Here is a 21,432-nt window from a genome sequence, read left to right as displayed (position 1 = left end):
ATTAAAATACTTTATCCTATACTCAAATCGGCGAACAAATTTTATCTCATTCGGATAAAAATGCGATTGTTTACAATTTACAAGCACATGTGAACATGCATAATATCATGTACAGACGAGCGTTGTTCGCTCTCTCATTCGTGCTTCGACACTTAATTATAAAGTAATTACTTAGTTCCCCATACAAAATTTACGGAGCGAACACCGACTATTGTACATTGTTCAATTCGAGTCACCCTAACAATTGAGAGTATACATATATCGAAAATAAATTAATTTTGACAACTTGAAAATATTTATAAAATGTTCAAACTTTTTCAGTAAAACTGAAGATGATAAATGAAAAGTAAAAAAATTTCTAGTTTTTATATATGCAGAAGGATGTAAATTTTGTTATCTACACAATGCAATGTGCATTTCATTCCCTTTGGTGCTAATTAGCGTACAAAATGAGAAATAAAAGTGGTTGAACCCCAAACAAAAATTTTCCAATTTTTTATATGTGACATTTGAATTTAGAAAATATGAAAATATATTTAAAACCAGTGAGCGGAGCAGTATATTCGGACGGGGCCGACTATATGATACCCTACACAACTACCACGAAAAGCACACTTTCGGCGGATCTATATTCTGAGCCTGGACAATATTTCGTGATATTTGCAACCTTTTTACATATTATAGATCAACAACTCCTATTTCTAAGTCTTGCATATTTACCAAAATGTTTTTTTCTTGAAGAGAATTTTACGCCATACAATAAAAAATTTGTCACTTTAGGTTTTGGTTGATTGGACCCTCGGAAAATTGACCGATCATCATCTAAACAGCAGCTCTAAATATTTGGTCAGATCCCCTTCACCTTGTAATTGTAAAATATATGATGTTCTGTGTATAATAATTGCCTCTAAAGCGACTAGAAAATCTGACAAAATTAAAGTTTTCGGTTCATTGCACCCCCTGAATGAAATCTCAACTTCACCAAAAACTATAAGCGTCGTCCTTGACCATAATCGGAACTTCATGTACAATTTCAAAGCGATCAGCGCGTCATTTCCGTCCTCTAATGGAGTAATAGTAATAATGTGCACATAGTCACCTTTACTTAATTACGTATAACTCCCGCATCGGAGTACATAAAGCCATATAATTGGTATCAATTTGAAGGTCAACAACTCATCTTGGACATACTATCAACATCTCGAGTATATGTCCTTCAGGAGCAAGTATATACGTCCCAGAATAAAAATTTTGTAATTTTTCACACAAAAGTCAGGGTCCATTTGGCCCGCTAAATATTGACCGATCTTTATAAAAACAGGGATGGTTATTCTTAGGCCCGATCCCTTCTCCATGTAAAATTTCACGATGTTTGGACCATAACTGCGGCCTCTGGAGCGACCAGAAAAATCGACAAAAATTTAGTATTTGGTCCATTTCATCCCCTAAATATTAACCGATCTTTATCAAAAATAATAGGGGTCTTCATTGGCCAGAACCCATCCTACATGCAAAATTTCGTAAAGATTGGTCCATAACTGTGGCCTGTATCGTGTTTACAAATTATAATGGGCAGACGGACGGATGGACACACATGTCTAGATCGACTCAGCTAGTCGAGAAATGACTATCGGTATACTTAAAGGTGGGTCTAGGACCAATATTTCGCGGCGTTACAAACTTTTGGGGCTGCACAAATCTATAATACCCTGACAACATAGTTGTGTAGGGTATAAATATAATAAAATATAATATATAACAACAATATTTTCAGAAAAAATTGAAAACATGAATTAAATTAAATAGATATGGGTCCATACTATAGTCAGGAGAAGATCTATATGTGATTGAAGCAAATATGTTACAATTTTGGTGTAAAACAAGAAACAAAAAGTTTGAAATAAAAAGCTCTGATGACATGAATTAAGAATAGTATTGTATGAAAGGGTTAATTCATGTATTTTCTCAAAAGTACCCAGTAGAAAGTGTCTTGCAGATAACATTAACGAATCGTGCAAGACAATGGCAATTCCTTGAAGACACTTTGCAGACAACAATGTGAGATCGTTGATGAAATTTTCACACATGTGTCGCAGTATTTATGCAAGACAAATTGGGCGACAGGGTAAGCGAGAATTTCGTTGACGACAACTTCGGCGACTAAAATCCCTACTTATCGTTAACGACAGATTCACTTACCATGTCGTTTGAACAGTCGTTGATGACCAGAGATTGTCCGTGTGACTAATTTTTAGGTTTTCGACTGTCAATAAGGTGTAAACGTCGAAAACGTCATATGCCTGTATATAATGTAATAAATGTAGTAAACGTCATTTATTTCAATATGATCGACATATGTAGTTATTTTTAAGAATGTATATTATTCATACATAAATCTGACTACTACTTACTAGAACTGATAACAAATTCTAAACTTTTCGAGAAGAACATTTTTGAAATTTAATATGTTTAATGTGTTTAGTCATTTATGATAATTCCATAAATTTCATCAACGTTTCGTCAACGAAATTGTCAAGCATGAGAGTATTGTCTATTGGGTGACTATCTCGTTTATTTTCGATTTTTGGTCGAAAATATACAATTTTTCAAAAAATAAAAAATAAAAATAAACGGTAATAATCCTAGTAAAGCACGTTCATTTGCCTAGCGGTTGAAAAACATAAAAAATTGAAATAGATGATGCGGGGTCCCCTTAAAGTAAATGTAAAATCACCATAAATGAAAATTATCCGCCAAATATATAAATTTTCGAAATTCCACATCTATCATTAAATGTTGATATTTTGATTTTCTAATTTAAAACCTTCATCCACATGGAGAGTATATTGAGATGAAACGAATTCGGATGTAACTGCATCCCAAATTCGTTGTTTTAAGAATTTTTGAAACGTTTTCAACAGAATGGACAGTAATTTCATATTTTTGGTTTAAAGAAGACAGGCTTCATTAATAATCTAGCTCTATTTTTTTATAAAATATCAATAAAAAATGTACTTACATATAAAGTTTTTGTACATTTTCAAACCCAAATCCTTATCCTTATACAATTTATGTATAATTTTTATACTTAGAGTTTGAATATCTTCCTTTATTTTGTGATTTTAGTACCAGTACAATACCAAAAAGGGATTTTTGATACGACATTTGATTTAACACTTTACGTATACTAATTTCCAAAAACAATGTTTAAAATGTTAATATTTGTAGAAACATACATTCAATAATAATTAAAATTGTATTCATAATTTAGAACTAATTAATGAATTATTCATGACTTATTCCACAGTAAGAAGATTTTCCCACATACAATAAATAAATAATATAACTATATTGGCATTACTACTTGAGATCACAGATCAATAATTAAACAATACATAAAATAATGTTATTAACCAAACTTAAGGCTCCATATTATTGCGAATCCAATCAATGTAACTTCGAACACGAGTATAAATGGCTGGGGTTTCAAGACCACAACCTCTTCCATAACTAACAAGACCTTCAACAAACCAACCGTCGGGAGTCAATTGGGTAAGGGCACCACCAGAATCACCCGTACAGCTATCCTTACGATATTCACCACCGGCACACAACTGCTCGTCAGCCAGCAAATATGGGCAGTTACTATTCTCAACATAGGGTACTTGAACTTTTTGTTTTCCCGCAGTGAATTTTACTGAGAAATAAAAAAATAACATTTTATAATAGATATATAAAATTATATAGTAGCAAAACTTACCAGTTCCATTATGTCCCCAACCGGCCACACTTAATTTCATTCCATTTCTCAATTGTGGTAGATTCGGCACGGCATTTGGTAAACAAACTGGGGCCACAGTATCTGTATAAATGATCGGTCTATCGGTTCGTATCAATGCAATATCATTGATATTATAAATTTTGGAATTTTTATTAAAATCCTTGTGGACAATTATCCGTTCTACATTAAAACGCTGATAGGGATCGATGCAACCGAAATTGTTGCAATCAATTTGTGATTGGGTATTATGATCACCAGCCCGCAATGAGACTCTAAAAGAGAAAATGTGGGAACTAATTATAGAAAATTGAAAAAAAATTATTATTTAATTCAGTACTTACAATTTTCCAACCTTCTCTTCGATTTTCCCTTTTATACAGTGGGCTGCCGTGAGAACATAACGATGATTAATAATGTTGCCAGCACATACAGATACTAAATCACCATTTGCTGTAAGAAGAAAGAAGGAAAGTTGTAAAAAATTAATTATAGTTCAATAAAAAATGACGAGCCTATTTTTTAAATCTAAAGGACTGTTAGAACCATTGGCGTGGATTTTTTAAAGAATATTTTTTTCAACGACTATTAGAGCAATAGAAATCAAATTGATTATGTTGTGATAGACGGAAGGCATTCATCCAGTGTTTTAGACGGATTCGGACCATTACCTTGTGGCAACCAAGATACGCACCGGTCTTAATGTAGCAGCAAAGGGGCGATCTATCACAACACGGAAACTCGACGTCGAAAAGCTGCAAACACAACAAGTAGCTGAGGCCTACTCCGCTCATCCACCTGATTGATGCACTTCTTGTCCCGATAATAGTATAGACGCACAATGGCAAATAATTGCCCACTCCCTACAAACTGCAACAAAAGCAACACTTGGGTACCAAAAACCACCACCAAGATGTGAAAAAGGCAGCATATAGGGCAACCCTGTAGTCATTAGCAACACGTAACGTGATGGAGAATTATCGGAATAAAAGGAGAGAGGAGAAACGTGTTTTCAGAAACAGAAGAAAGAACCAGAAAAACACCAAACTGAAGGCTTTGGTGCAGGCATATCCTCCTGTAGAGATGAAGAAGGAAAACTGGTGACAGATATAGACAGCGTGTTGAAGATCTGGAAGGAGCATTTTGAAAAACTTCTGGTATCAAATAGTACCGGTGAAGAGGATACCCCAAAACCAATAAGAGATGATGGTATAGAGTGTATACCACCTAGCCAAGATGAGGTCATAAAAGCAATTAATTGGCTCAAGAATAAAGCAGCAGCGGCCGATGGGTTACCAGTCGCACTATTCAAGACTGGTGGCCAGATGCTGGTCAGGAGCATGCACCAGCTGATTAGTACAATTTGGCTAGAGGAATGCATGCCCAATGATTGGAACCTCCGCATCCTGTGTCCCGTGCACAAAAAAGGAGACAAGACGATATGTGCCAACTATAGAGGAATAAGTCTCCTTCCCATCGCATTAAAGTGCTATCCAATGTGCCGTGTGAACGACAGAAGCCAATGGTCAATGACATCATTGGACCATACCAATGCGGCTTCAGACTTGGCAAATCCACCATTGACCAGATTTTCACTCTGCGCCAAATCCTGGAAAAGACCCACGAAAAACACATCGACACATACCACCTATTTGTCGTCTATAAAGCCGCATTCGACAGCCCTATCCGTTCAGAGGTATTTAAAGCCATGTCTACGTTCGGCATTCCTGCAAAATTAATACGGCTATGCAGGATAACATTAACTGGCACAAGGTCAACAGTTAAAGTAGGAAAGGACCTATCGGAGCCCTTCAATACCGAACGAGGTTTGAGACAAGGTGAGAGTTTGTCGTGTGATCTTTTTAACATCCTGCTGGAAAAAGGTCATACGAGACGCAAAGGTGAACAGAAATGACACTCTGTACACCAAACAACACATGTTACTCGCCTTCGCCGATGACATCGATATAATGGGTCGAACATTGCGAGCGGTAACAGCCACCTTTGAACAAATTGAAAAGGAGTCTGCCAAAGTCGGTCTGGCAGTAAACGGCGAGAAGACCAAGCTGATAGTATCATCGCGCAAAACGTCCAGTAGACTCGAATAAACTGTGGACCTTGAAAACTACAGCTTCGAGGTAGTCAACAATTTTATGTACAATAGTTTTGAAATTCGGAGAACGATGTGTTGGCCAACATATGCTACTTTGATCTGAGTAAGCAGTTTAGAAACAAGGCCACCTCCCGCCAGACCAAACTCGCACTTTATAAGACGCTGATACTACCCATACTGGTATATGGATCTGAAGCATGGGTACTTGCACAAGCAGATGAGGCAGCTCTTGGTGTGTTTGAAAGGAAAATTCTCCGAAAGATCTACGGGCCAATTTGCGTCGACGGTGAATATCGGCGTCGAATGAACCACGAGCTTTACCATTTTCACGCGGAAATCGACATTGTCAGTTGTATTGAGCTGTAGCGACTACGGTGGCTAGGCCATGTTGTGCGAATGAATGAGAATGTCCCAGCTCAAAAGGCATATAAAAGCGAGCCTACTGATGGTTCCCGTAGAAGGGGAAGGAAGGAAGACCAAGTAGAAAACAACATCTAGGAACGTGGTCTTCCAAAATGGTGGATTTGCGCACAAGACCGACGCGCTTGGAAATCTTTTTAAGCTTGGCTTATGGAACAACCGTTCTGTAACAAGTCAGCTAAGTAAAAGTAAGTATTAGAGCAATAGGCGTGTATTTTTTTAAGAGGATTTTTCAAACACTGTTAGAGTATTAGACGTGGAGTTTTAAAGGACTATTAGAGCATTAGGCGTGGATTTTTTAAAGTGGATTTTTTCAAGGACTATTAGAGCATTAGTGTTTCTATTAATTTTAGTTCTATTTTATTAATGCACAAATAAATCTTATAACAAATTTTTGTTTATTTCTTTATAGTGATAAACGTGATGTCATGCATTGACCTACGTCAAGTCGAGATAAAAGCCACAGTAGTCATACGTAAGTAGAATTTTTAAAAGTTTGATATTATATTCGGTATGCATACGAATTTTATCCGGAAAATTGTTTACATTCCTCAAAATTTCTCTTGAGTAACATTTCAAAAATATTTTTTATTTATCATAATTACTTCTCAGAATCGTGTTCAGAAAAATTCTTATACATTGCATCACATATTATAATATCGTGATGATATTATTTAATGTGCACTACCGGACATTCGAAAATGATTCATATGTTAGCTAAATAACAACAACAATGTCAACACTTACCTTTTCTGTGTTCCAAATTTACCAACCATGGAAATTCTCCCAACTCAGCTTCCTCACCACCATAGATTTTATTGACCACCAAAATTGGACCACATACAGGTGGTTTAGGAAATAGTTCATTATCATATTGTTGTGATCTTTCCGTAGACGCGTCTTGTCTTCTGTTCTTCGACGTTTGATAGGCTTCCCTCTCATCTTCAGTAGGAAATATTATGCGTTGACTACTCTGTTGTGTTCGATCTACAAAACCAGTATCCGGAGTACAACAAACATACGGACGCTGACCTCTGCCATTGTTGCATTCTGATTTACGAACAAAATCATATTTACTGGACGATTTGTTGCGCAGAATATTCACAATTGTCGAACATTCATATACGGAAATACAAACACCCAAACGGCCGTTGGGATTGTAACATTTGTGTGAAACTTTAAGAATAGAAAAAAAGCAGAAAAGAATTTAATAAAACTATCAAAATAAAAGTAAAGAAAAAACAAATAAGCACGATTAGTGTAGAATAGAATTTATTAAAAAACACACACACGCACAACAAATGCCGCTATCTAACTATTCCCCTTTACTTGGGCTCGTGTTCTAAGCGGTTATTTGTCTATTGTTATTAGTATACGTCACTTCATACAGTGGTTACAAATTTGCATTTTATCACGATTTCTTACATAAATGTTGTCAGTTTTTTATTTAAATAATAAAGAAGAATTGTAAATTAACAACATATCACAAATATTGTAAGTCCAATAACGTTAACAAATTCTGTATTGAGTTGGAAATGAAATTTAATGTTCAAAGACTCAAAATAATTCCTAAACATTAGTTTCCAATAAAATTATCATCCAATATTATCTGTGCTTAATCTGGAGAATATATTGGATGCAAATTCAATTCGAAGCATAATTACGATTTGTACGATAGTAAAATTTATTTGTGTACACGATATTGTCCGAATGTAAATGATACTGAAATGTTGTACACAGGTGTATTTTGTTTACATTCAGGTCAAGTTCAAAGATGGTATTTTCAGTATTTTGAGTGTCAGTATATATTTGTGTTGCCCCAAGAATTTGTGACGAAGCTTAATATTGGTCCTATTCCCACCTTTTAGTATACCAATCATCATATCTCGACAAGCTAAGTCAATCTAGACATGAATGCCCATAAGTCCTTTAGGGGTCTAATAGAGAAAAAACCTTTATTTTTGTCCAATTTTCTTGTGGCTCTAGAGGCCACAATTTCTTCTTATTGACTGTTTTCAATATTTATCGGGTCAAATTAACATACACTTTTGGGTGAGAAATTATATAATTTTTATATTATGTCGTCTTGTTTCTGTCAGGGAAGATATATTCCGGATATATAGAAGCTGCAAATGCATAGAGGCAGAAAAATGTTCATATTATGTCGTAATTTTTTGTTTGGAAGATATATATCGGATCGATAGAGACTGCAAATACCTTGCTGATCGCTATGAAATTTTAAATAATATAAAGTTCCGGTTATAGTCAAAGGGGGCCTTCTATAGTTTGAGGTGGGATCGGAAAAAAATAGGGGGATGAAATGAACAAAAAAACTATTTTTTTCTCTATTCCAGCTGCTCGGATTAAAAACCGCACACCACCAAATTTTAATTGGAGAAGGGAATCTGGTCCGAGGTAAAGCATGCGGGTCAAATATACCAAAATGCGATAAAATGTTGCTATTGTATCCAAGAGAAGAATTTATTTTTTTGTTTTGTTATGACACGTTAATATATTCGCAAGAAACATATCCGGATCGCAAAATTTTTTTGACTGGATTCCCATATCATTGGAAAGATTTACATTTCGCTAATCACATGGTAAATGTTTTGCTCTACAGTCAACTAGATCCGGTATGGAATTATTATACTCTCAGACTTATGGCTAATCAGGGTATATACACTTTGCTACGGCAAAAATGTGTCTCATCGAAATTTAGACCCCATGTTTCTTTGGACCAAATCCATTTTAGATAATTCGATTTGAAAATGTACTTCCGTCTGCATGGCCGGCTGGTGCACACGATAACTCTCGGAGGGAATATCCGATTTCATACTAACTTTGCTCATCATAATTCCTTCAATACTTAATTTAAGTTCGAAGATGGCGAATATCGGTCCACTCCTTCTGGTACCACACCCACAAAATGATCAACATTTTGCTGAAAATAATTTTTATAATATCATGCGAACAGACCGAAACCGATTTAAACCAAACTCTGCACAACTTATTACTTTTACGAAGCCTAAATCAAGTCCGTAGATGGGACCCATTGATCTACCTCTTTTGGTACCTCCTCCACAAAGGGTAAAACTGTTCAATACTTGCAAATCCTATATTAGGCTAATGGAATGTCCGATATGAACCAAACTTTGAACAACCTATTATATTTACCAAGCCTAGATCAAGTCAGAAAATGGGACTCATTGGTCCAATCCTTCCGGTACCTCCAATATTAGGGAAAAGGAACTAAACTTTACACAAACTATTCTATTTGAACCAAACTATGCACAACCTATTATCTTTACCAAGCCTAGATCAAGTCCGAATATGGGACACATTGGTCCACCCCTTCTGGTACCTCCCCACAAAGGGTCAACATTTTCCATATTTATTAATCCAATATCAGACGTATTTGAACCAATCTTTGCACAGCATATTATCTTTACCAAGCCTAGACCAAGTCCGAATTTGCGACAATGGGTCAACATTTTCAATATTTATTAATTCAACAGTAGGCGAATTGACTGTCCGATTTGATCAACACTTAATCCGAAACCTCATTAATAAAAAATATACCTTATAATAAAGCCAAGTCCGAAGTTGCGACAATGGGTCAACATTTTCAATATTTATTAATTCAACAGAAGGCGAATTGACTGTCCGATTTGATCAACACTTAATCCGAAACCCCATTAATAAAAAATATACCTTATAATAAAGCCTGTCCAAAGAACTGCGCACACCATAGGCTGAAGGTATGTATATATCAGTCGGGAACATCGAATGACACTTTTTATACCCTCCACCATAAGGTGAAGTGTATATTATATTTGCCATTCCGTAACATCTCGAAATATTAACCGGAGGTTTCACAAAGTATATATATTCTTGATCAGTTTAAAATTTGTATGTCGATTTACATTTACATCATTCGGTCTGTCTGTTGAAATCACGTAGAGATCTCAATATTTATGATACAGCTCTGAAATTTTGCACAGACATTGATAGAACGCCTAGGATGTTTGGCATTGCAAATGGGATACATCGTTTTGGTATATTCCCCGTATAACGGTTCCCCCAATATTCGGTATTTTAAGGATTTTGAAATTTTGGATTCTCATTGAATAATACATATCTGTACCAACATTTATTAATATTCACCAAAGTCTCAGGGTAGCCCTCATATAATGGTACCCCCAATATTCGATATTTTGGGGATTTTGGACACGTTTTCCAACCGAAGAGGCTGTTATTTGGTATTTTGGGTTCTCATTGAATAGCACATCTCCGTATCAAAAATTATTAATATTTACTCAAGTTTCAGGGTAACCCCCATATAACGGTACTCCTAGTATTCGGCATTCTAGAGATTTTAGATACGTTTTCCAACCGAATATGCTGTTATTTGGTACGTTAAGTTCCCATTGAATAGCAAAATGATTAATATTGACCTAAGTTTCAGGGTAGCCCCCATATAACGGTACTCCTACTATTCGGCATTCTAGGGATTTTGGATACGTTTTCCAACCGACTTGCTTGTAATTTGGTATTTTATGTTTTTATTGAATAACACACCGTACCAAAAATGTTTGATATTGGCCCATGTTTAGGGTAAGATTTATGACATGTTCCTCAATCAAATTGGCTCTAATTTGGTATTTTGGGTTCTCAATACGGTATCCCCACTAAAAATTATTAATATTGATCCAAGTTGGTATTTTGAAAATTTTCAACGAATCGGCAGTAATATGGTATTTTATATTCGCATTGGCTGTAAATCTCACTTCCAAAAAATATCAATATTGATCTCTTTTTTATTATACCCTTCACCACACTGTGGTACAGGGTATTATGTCTTTGTGCATATGTTTGTAACAGGCAAAAGGAAACGAGATAGACACATGGTTCCTTTTGAGAATATGCATAGAATCACTTTCTGAGTCGATTTACGCATGTCCGTCTGTCCGTCCGTCCGTCTGTCCATGTATTTTTGTGAACAAAGTACAGGTCGCATTTATAATCCGATTTGAATGAAATTTGGCATATGTCACGTATTTGGCCCAAGGACGAACCCTATTGAAATTGGGAAAAATCGGTTCAGATTTAGATATAGCTCCCATATATATATTCGTCCGATTTAATGTAAAAAGTCCCTATATATCTTCCGAATCTTCCGAAATTTGGCAAATCGTAATGAATTAGGCCCAGAATGATCTGTGCTGAGTTTCATGAAAATCGGTTCAGATTTAGATATAGCTCCCATATATAGTTTCGTCCGATTTTATATAAATGGTGCACCAAAGTCCCTATATATCTTTCGATTTGCACGAAATTTGGCACAGCGTAATGAATTAGGCCTAGAATGATGTGTGCTGAGTTTCATGAAAATCGGTTCAGATTTAGATATAGCTCCCATATATAGTTTCGTCCGATTTTATATAAATGGTGCACCAAAGTCCCTATATAACTTTCGATTTGCACGAAATTTGGCACAGCGTAATGAATTAGGCCTAAAATTATGTGAGCTGAGTTTCATGAAAATCGGTTCAGATTTAGATATAGCTCCCATATATAGGTTCACCCGATTCAATGTAAATGGTCCACCAAAGTCCCTATATATATTTCGATTTGCACGAAATTTGGCACAGCGTAATGAATTAGGCCTAAAATGATGTGTGCTGAGTTTCATGAAAATCGGTTCAGATTTAGATATAGCTCCCATATATAGGTTCGCCCGATTCAATGTAAATGGTCCACCAAAGTCCCTATATATTTTTCTATTTGCACGAAATTTAGCGTATCGTATTCCATTAACTCTAGAATGATGTGTGCTAAGTTTCGGGAAAATCGGTTCAGATTTAGATATAGCTCCCATATATATCTTCATCCGATTTAAGGTAAATTGTGTACCAAAGTCCCTATATATCTTTCGATTTGCACGAAATTTGGCACAGTGTACTAAATTAGGTCTAGAATGATGTGTGTTAAGTTTCCTGAAAATCGGTCCAGATTTAGACATAGATCCCATATACAGTGGCTCCATCGAATAATCGGACAAGTGTTTGTCAGATATAATATTGCTATACATTTCAAAAAAATGTCTAAATGTGTAGTTTTTTTTCGCTTTTATTTACACATTGCTTACTTATATTTCTGAACAATACAAAAAGCAACAACTTTCCTAGTGATAAAAGTAAATTTCGTCAGAAAAACAAAATTAACTCAATTTATTGTGTTCAACGCAAAATCGGACAAAACAAAGTATCAATGTTAAAAGTCCCGTTATTATGCAAATATGAACTTCAAATCTGAATTTTGTTTGTCGTATTCATTTGTAAATTGCATTTAGATCAAGAAAGTGGTAAAACTAAATAAAAATAAATTTAAATGGCTCCAAAAGGGAAAAAATTCAGTGTGGAAATCAGACAATTAATAGATAAATTGAATTATGAAGGTAAAACAGTAAGAGAAATTGCCGTATTGGTTGGAATGAATAAATCTACTGTCCACGACATTATAGAGGTTCCGTGATGAGTTCAGATTGACCAATAAAAGCAGAGAAGGTCAATGGAAGATATTGAATGAGCGAGAAGAGCGTTCGATATTAAAAGAAATAAAACAATATCCATTTAAAAGCGCAAAAGAACTTAAAATAAATTTAAAAACTCACACTTGAAAAGATGTGTGCCTAAATACTATTCGCAATACATTACATAAATATGATTATTATGGAAGAGTTGCAAGAAAAAAAGCATTTATAAGCCTTAAAAATAAAAAACAGTAGAATAAAATATGCCAAGGAGTATTTACTAAAATTAGAAGATTTTTGGAAGCAGGTAATTTGATGATAGATCATCTTAAAATACATTTCTATTGATAGTTTCCATTATATTAAGGATCTGTTTACTGACGAAAGCAAATTTAATTCGCACGAATCAGATGGAAAGATGTATGTGTGGCGTAAGCCAAATGCTGAATTTAATCATAAGAATACAAAAGCCACTGTTAAGCACGGATGAGGTTCTGTTATGGTTTGGGTCTGCATGTCGAGTGCGGGAATATACAATTTGCATTTTATTGATGGTAAAATGGACAAATTTGTCTACCTCAACATTTAAAAAAAAAATGTAAATCAAAGTGCGGACAAATTGGGTATCGCGAACAACTTTGCCTTTTATCAAGACAACGATCCCAAGCACACATCAGGTGTTGCAAAGCTTTGGTTGATCCATAACTGTCCCAAACTTATACAAACACCTGCACAGAGCCCAGACCTTAACGTAATTGATCATCTTTGCGAAGAATTAGCTAGAAGAGTGTATGAAAAAAATTTAACTCCTTAGTACAGCTTAAGGAGGCTTTACTGAAATAGTGGAACTCCATAGAGCCGGAGGTACGCCAGAATTTGGTCAAATCAATACCGAAGCGTTTACAGGCCGTTCTGGACAACAAAGAATATGCAACTAAATATTAATTTCTCGATTTTTTGCATTTTTTGACATTGATACTTTGCATTGTCCGATTTTGCGTTGAGCACAATAAATTGAGTTAATTTTGTTTTTCTGGCGAAATTTACTGTTATCACTAGGAAAGTTGTTGTTTTTTGTATTGTTCAGAAATATAAGTAAGTAATGTGTAAATAAAAGCGAAAAAAACTACACATTTAAACAATTTTTTTGAAATGTATAGCATTATTATATCTGACAACCACTTGTCCGATTATTCGATGGAGCCACTGTATATATATATATATATATATATATTTATATATATATATATATTTATATATGTATACATATATATATATATACATATATATGTATATATATACCCGTCCGATTTAATGTAAATGATGTACCCAAGTCTCTATATATATTTCGATTTGCACGAAATTTGGTACAGCGTACTGAATTAGGTCTAGAATGAAAATCGGTCCAGAGTTAGATATAGATCCCATATATATTTTTGTCCTATTTAATGTAAATGGTGCACCAAAATCCCTATATATCTTTCGATTTGCATGAAATTTAGCACGGCGTAATGAATAAGGTCTAGAATGATGTGTGTTAAGTTTTGTGAAAATCGGTTCAGATTTAGATATAGTTCCCATATATATTTTCGTCCGATTTAATGTAAATAGTGTACCAAAGTCCCTTAATATCTTTCGGTTTGCACGAAATTTAGCAAAACGTAATGAATTAGGTCTAGAATGATGTGTGTTTAGTTTCGTAAAAATCGGTTCAGATTTAGATATAGCTTCTATATCTGACCAAATGAAAAATTTAGTATCGTTTGCAGAATGACATGTTTATGGATCCAATTTCATTTTACTGGTTCTTTAAAAATGCGACGTCTGTTAGGATTCATCTGTTGAATATACCTAAAGTGGTGAAGGGTATCATATAGTCGGCCCCGTCCGACTTTACAACTTTCCTTACTGGTTTTTATTATAGCCCTATATAACGGTAGCTCCTTATTTGAGAATATTCTGAGAATTTCAATCATATTTTTCTCACGTATTGTTCATAATATGAGTTTTCTCCTGGGAACCACCATAATTTTAAATATTTTGATTGTCATCCACATGGTGGAGAGTATAACATAATTTGTAATACAATGTTGTTACCATTCAAATGGTATGCATATAAGTTTTAGTTCAAACCGGTATGAATATCGAGATTATTATTCGAAAAACAGGTTACATAATAGTCCATTCGGTTCTGCCTCAGGCGAATAAATTATATTAACGTATTTAACATAATTTATGGTAAATATTTCAAAGATATTTATTCATAATTTATTAGTGTTCGAATAGTAGTGGAAAAGGAAGATTCAAAATTTACGACGATTGTTATTTTTTGCAAAATGTTTAGAGACCGAAATAATATTTAGAGACCGAAATAAAATATAGATGGAAAATATGAAAAGGTACTTGAAATAAGAAAAGGATATATTTTACAAAAATATTCCTCATTCGATTTGACTGAAGACATGCTCTCAAAAATAACCTGCAATAGCCACAAATAAAGTTATAAATCGTTTTCTTCATAAACTTTGGAGTTACAGGCAAAAAATTTATCATAACTCAGAAACTTGAACTAAGGCGAATTTGTCCTTCTGAGTTCTTAAAATACACGCCTAGGGCTTTTATTCCATAAGCAATGTTTCACCTCGATTTTGTGTCGTAGTGATTTTCCGCTAAGGATAAACTTGATGTAGCGTAATTACCCCGTATGTATGGTCTTTTTAAGTTTTTTTATGTTTTTGTCTGAAATCAGCATTATTGGGTTCGGAGAAAAACACTTCAAAACTTTCCCTTTAACATTTCAAGTGACAATTCCAAAAGGGACTATTTTCGAAGACCCGCCATTTGTTAAGTTCACAGCAGAACTCCGTTGGATTTTTTTGGAAAGAAACATCGACTTTTTTAACCAATAGAACACGTTTATCATGACCTCTGTTATTAATGCCGAAGACAGAAAAATAATTTTATTTTAGGGTCGGAGTAGGTATTTCAATAGAATGGCGTGATGAGATCATATTCTTCTAACACTATAAAATATATATTTTTTTTTAAATGGGTACAGCTGTTTCCGTCCCTCTGATATATATGTGTCGAATTATTATTTATTATATTACGAGTTTAATTATATTAATCCTATATGCTTATTATGAACATATTTCGTATGTGGATGAAGAGGATTCATAAATTGCGTGCCGATTTTATTTTATTTAATTTTTTTGTCACTCAACACTATTTGCACAAAACCCACGTTTTGGTGAATCCCCATTATTATTTTTTATATACTATTTATTTTTTATTTTATACACTGTGCTCACAATTTGTTTAGTTAATAAAAAGAAGCAAAAAACTGGAAGAAAACAAACCATCATACGAAAAAGCTTCAGTAGTAGTATATTTGTATAGACCGGAGACTAGTAGTAGACACGTTATTAAAATTAATTGACGAGTTTGCATGTTGTTGTAGTTATTTGTTGTTGTATTTATTCTTTTATGTTTATTTTATCAAAACAAAATATATATTTTTTTATTTTGAAATTTTAGTTTTTTTTTCGTTTTTTTTTTTTTAACACAGACTATCTTCACTGTCTAAGTTACCGGTATGGCAGTTAGATTTAAACTGAGAATATTTCAAAGTTGTCGTGTGAATTTATCGTAAAACCTATAACATTTCTCATACAAATTAATCAACGGCAGGTCTTCTCGTTACAAGTTTTGAAAAAAATAATTTTGAAACATACTACTATTGTTTTTTTTTTTTTGCATCACAATATTAAATTTCTTCTATTTCTTATTGAGAATCTATGAAATGGAATTGTTTTGGTGCGGGGTGTTAGATATATGATGAGAATCAAATGTGCTAATAAAGATATTTTCGACTGGGTTTCTTGAACAGGTCAGCAAGTTGTTGTTGTTTTCTTAATTCTGATTAATTGCTATGAGCATCTTATTCGCATGACAAATCGCTGTCATCGTAATATAACATATGTATGAAAAAAATGTTTATTTTAATTGTTTTTGGTACATGTTTATATTACTAATTTGTGTTAGACGAAAAATAAAAGAAATGCTTTAATGCACTTGCCAATTTTTTTGAGCATTTTTTCGTGGGATTTTTTTGTTTGCATCTACTTTAAAGTGCATTAACATTTAATAACAACCGCTAAAATATCTAAACGATGGAAGTCGCTCACGTAAAAGCTTCTATTTTGAACCAATGCAAATTGGTAAACCTATATCGGAATTCGACCTTTGTTAACGGTTTAATTTTCGATATAGCATACACCTCCAATTTGGTCCATTTGAATGTTATAGCTACAAAATCCCGATGTACTTTAGTTTTAAGTTTTAGAAATGTACAAAAATTAATTTTATTATCCGAAATTAAGGTACAGAACTTATGTTATTAACGTGTTTGGAATAATAACGTATTTTTATGGTAAAAAATCCAGATGAATCTGAAAGTTTTTCGTTATCTCACTTTCAAATTTTGTTGGAACACGTTTTCTGTGCAAGGAGTGTAGGAAATTGATAAAATGCTACGAAAACATACAGATACCAATTTTTTATCGTTACCAAATTTAACCGCACTATTCAAATATAATCACATCGATTGGGAAATGCTCCTAAGAAAATGGGACAGGATCTTTATATGGAGGCTATACCCAAAAATCGACCCATATTTATAATTTTACTGGGAAGAATAGCCATCCAACTAGAACTTATATCGCTGTACTGAAACTTCCAGCGGAGCTAAATCCCAAACCTGGCCAAATTTTCTGGATTATCCGGTAATCCGGACTGCATTTCACAATTCATTGGGTATTCTATAATCCGGATGGTTTATCCCTTTTTTATATACTCTTCACCACACAGGGCAATATGTCTTTGTGCATATGCTTGTAACAGGCAAAAGGAAACGAGATAGACACATGGTTCCTTTTGAGAATATGCATAGAATCACTTTCTTAGTCGATTTATGCATGTCCGTTCGTCTGTAGATGTTAAATTGTAAACAAAGTACAGGTCGCATTTATGATATGAATTCTATTTGGCCCAAGGACGAACCCTATTGAAATTGAAAAAAAAATCGACTCATATTTAGATGTCGCTCACATATATATGGGAAATTACAAAAATCTTTTAAATTCCTTGAAGCTGAGGTTTTCAAGGTTATAACTTGCGAAATATGAGCATATTGCATATAATTTAAATTCATTTCTATAAAATGAAGTGTTCTTGTCAAAATCTTAAAATATTGGTAATAAATAATAAGTTGCGTGGAAGCTGTGATGGTGGTAATGTAAAAAAATGGGTGAAAATGTGTTGAAGCCAACGAGTTTTTTTGTGTTCCTTCCTGATTTGTGGCTAAACTACACAACGCAAGCACATGTGATCAGTGACTAAGTTGCAGAATACCCCATGGACAATATGGTTCTAATGTATGATTTTTCGATATAATCAATGGATGCACCCAAAATGGATGCTGACATTTTGAAGCCGGATTTTTGGTGTTTTTTGAATTTTTCTTATAATTAGGACGCGCATCCAGATAATAGACTAAACTAATTATAGGATTGTAGAACTCGTGATTCTGCTTCATTTAGTGTATATCTCATGAATGTAGCTTCTTTGCAATTGGGTTCCAAAGACGAAAATTTGGTGCGTAAATTTTTATAAGAAACAAATTTTTTGAGTCTACAATTAAGAAAGTCCATTCAAATTCCGTGGAACCCCGCGTGATTTAATGAGCCTATCCATGTTCAATTCCGTCCAATAAAACGGCGGATATAGGTACCTTGAATGCGGGAAAAACTGCAAAAACTTATTTTGACAAATTCGCGTAAATAATCGCGGTTTTCTTCGAATTAATTTTACATGCATTTATGCTTGTATTGTCAAATTCGCGAATCTGTGTGGAAATAGGTCAAAAATACATCGATACGCGAATAATATGCGTATTTTATCCAAAATTGATTGTGGAGGCAAATCCGCGCGTTCTTAACCGATCCTTTTAAAATAGGTGTCCTTTTGTGTATTTTCATAGGAGAAATCGGATGCGCATAAAAATCGTATGCACGTTGCGTGATTTTTAGCCATTTTTTGGGTTTTTTCATAGTAAAGTGCATCGAGTGGCACACTTTGACCCCTATATTAAACATCGAAAAATTCATAATTATTGAAAGACATTGATTCGGTTTATACGAAAATCGCATGCGCATCAACTGATTTCATCTAATTCGCGAATTGCAAGCTTTTCAATATTGATCATTTTTATGTATTGTAAGTGCAATATATTTAGCCATTAATGAGGTCGAAACTGTTATCAGATGAATCTACCGATATTTAACAATCATCTAAAAAAATTTGCAGAAGAAAGCGTCGTATATTTTAGAAGATTAAGGCAAAACCGTATTCTCTTACCCATAATAAAAACATCGAAAATTCAAAAAAAAATTGTTTTAATTCAAAAATTAATTTATTATTATTTTCCGATATCTTCATGTTTCTATTTGTTTTTCGCGACTATTAAACCGTATTTCAGTGTGATTTGACTAGTATGCAAAGAAAACAATGGTCTTTAAGCATTTGTGAAGAAATTCGCGAATTACAACGAATAGGAATCCATTTAATTTATATTTGAAATACAAGATTTAAAACCGCTATAACTTTTGTGCGCAGCATCCGAATTTGTGAACGCGAACAGATTTCGAATCAGCATATTTTTCTTAACCCATGTACCAAAAATCATAAATGTGCTCGCAAAAATTTTTTTCAAAATTTTTTTTAAAGGAATTTTAAAAGAATTTTGTAATTTCCCATATATTCGTCCGATTTTATGTAAATGGTGTACCAAAGTCCCTATATTTTTTCAATTTGCACGAAATTTGGCATAGCGTACTAAATTAGGTCTAGAATAATGTGTGTTAAGTTTGAAGGAAATCGGTTCAGATTTAGATATAGCTCCCATATATATTTTCGTTGTGCACCAAAGCCCTTATACTTCTTTCGATTTGCACGAAGTTTGGCATATCGTATTAAATTAAGTCAAGAATGATGTGTGATATTTTTCATGAAAATCTGTTGCTATTAAGATATAGGGCCAACATATATATCTTCGTCCAATTTTAGGTAAATGGTGCACTAAAATTCCTATATATCTCTATATTTGCACGAAATTTGGCATAGCGTACTGAATTGAGTCTAGAATGATTTGCGCTAAGGTTCGTGAATATTGGTTCAGATTTAGGTATAACTACCATATATATTTACTTCCGATTTTATGTAAATTGTGCACTAAGGACCCAAAGTTTGTCCGATTGGCACACAATTTTGTACAATATACTGAAATTTTTATAATTTAATCTCAGACAAGTTTTATTGAATTCGGTTCAGATTTAGATATAATTCCCATATATATTTTCGTCCGATTTTAGGTAAATGGTGCACCAAACCCCTAATGTATGTTCGATTGACAGGAAATTTTGCACAACGTATCAAATTGAGACTAGATTGACGTTATTGCGTTTTGTAAAAATCGGCGCAGATGCAGACATAGTTTCCATATATATTTCGAACGGGTGTCTGATTGAGATTAAATTTTGAACAGTGCGGTATACCGAATAGCGTGTATTAAGTTTGCTTTAATTAAATGAGTGTGTCCCATTGTACCCATTTGGCATAGGTTTAAGAATATAATATGTACGGATTAATGTTAGTCGGTTCACATATAGATAAATATCACATATTTAAGTTCATTCATTTTCATGTCAATGTTCCTTCGAAAAGGCGACGTCTGTTAGGATACATATGTAGAATATACCAAAGTGGTGTAGAGTATCATATAGTGAGCCCAGTCCGACTTTACTTCTTTCCTTACTGGTTTTCTTTTTATGGTGTTCGGTCTATTTACGAGATATATTAAGTAATGGATCGGATTGTGTATACATATGTGTAGCAAAACGCACAAACGTGTCAAACGGATGAACATTAGGAGTTTGGTGCACCATTTACTTAAAATCGGACGAAATATATATGTGGGAGCTACATCTAAATCTGGAACGATTTCAACGACACTTACAAGAGTTTAATTTATATTAATTTACATTGTACAAAATTGTGTGTCAATCGAACAAACTTTAGGTCTTTAGTGCACGATTTACATAAAATCCGAAGAAAATATATATAGGAGTTATATAATACTGAACCGATTGTCACGAAACTTAACACACATTATTCTAAAGTCAATTCAGTACGCTATGCCAAATTTCGTGCAAATCTTAAGATTTATAGGGACTTTGGTGCACCATTTACATTAAATCGGACGAAAAAATATATGGGAGCTATATCTAAATCTGACCAGATTTTCACGAAACCCATCATTCTAGACTTAATTCAGACGAAAATATATATGGAAGCTATATCTAAATTTGCACCGACTTTTTTCAATAGGGTTCGTCCTTGGGCCAAATAATAAATAAATGGGACCTGTACTTTGTTTACAACGTTGTGAAGGGTATAATTTTAAATATTGGTCCACTTTTTCGGGTGGTGCCCAATTAACGTCATAGTTTTAATATGGGCTCTGATAGGGTA

At 33.9% G+C, this 21,432-nt stretch overlaps 1 protein-coding gene across 1 annotated transcript; it reads right to left on the bottom strand.

Moving 5' to 3' along the window:
- Positions 1–3,419: 3,419 nt before the first annotated feature.
- On the bottom strand, positions 3,420–19,264 carry LOC133337072 (serine protease 7-like). The gene is made up of 5 exons (XM_061545338.1): positions 19,261–19,264; positions 7,059–7,487; positions 4,123–4,231; positions 3,752–4,053; positions 3,420–3,697 (listed from the first exon to the last, which is right to left on the bottom strand). The coding sequence occupies exons 1-5, from the start codon at positions 19,262–19,264 to the stop codon at positions 3,420–3,422; spliced, it is 1,122 nt and encodes a 373-aa protein (XP_061401322.1).
- Positions 19,265–21,432: the final 2,168 nt, after the last annotated feature.

This window comes from Musca vetustissima, unplaced genomic scaffold, assembly GCF_032173495.1.
Source record: "Musca vetustissima isolate MV318-11 ecotype Yass unplaced genomic scaffold, APGP_CSIRO_Mvet_v1 utg58322, whole genome shotgun sequence".
Lineage (NCBI taxonomy): Eukaryota > Metazoa > Arthropoda > Insecta > Diptera > Muscidae > Musca > Musca vetustissima.
Note: the sequence above shows the minus strand (reverse complement) of the source record. Positions and strands in the feature narration are given on the sequence as shown.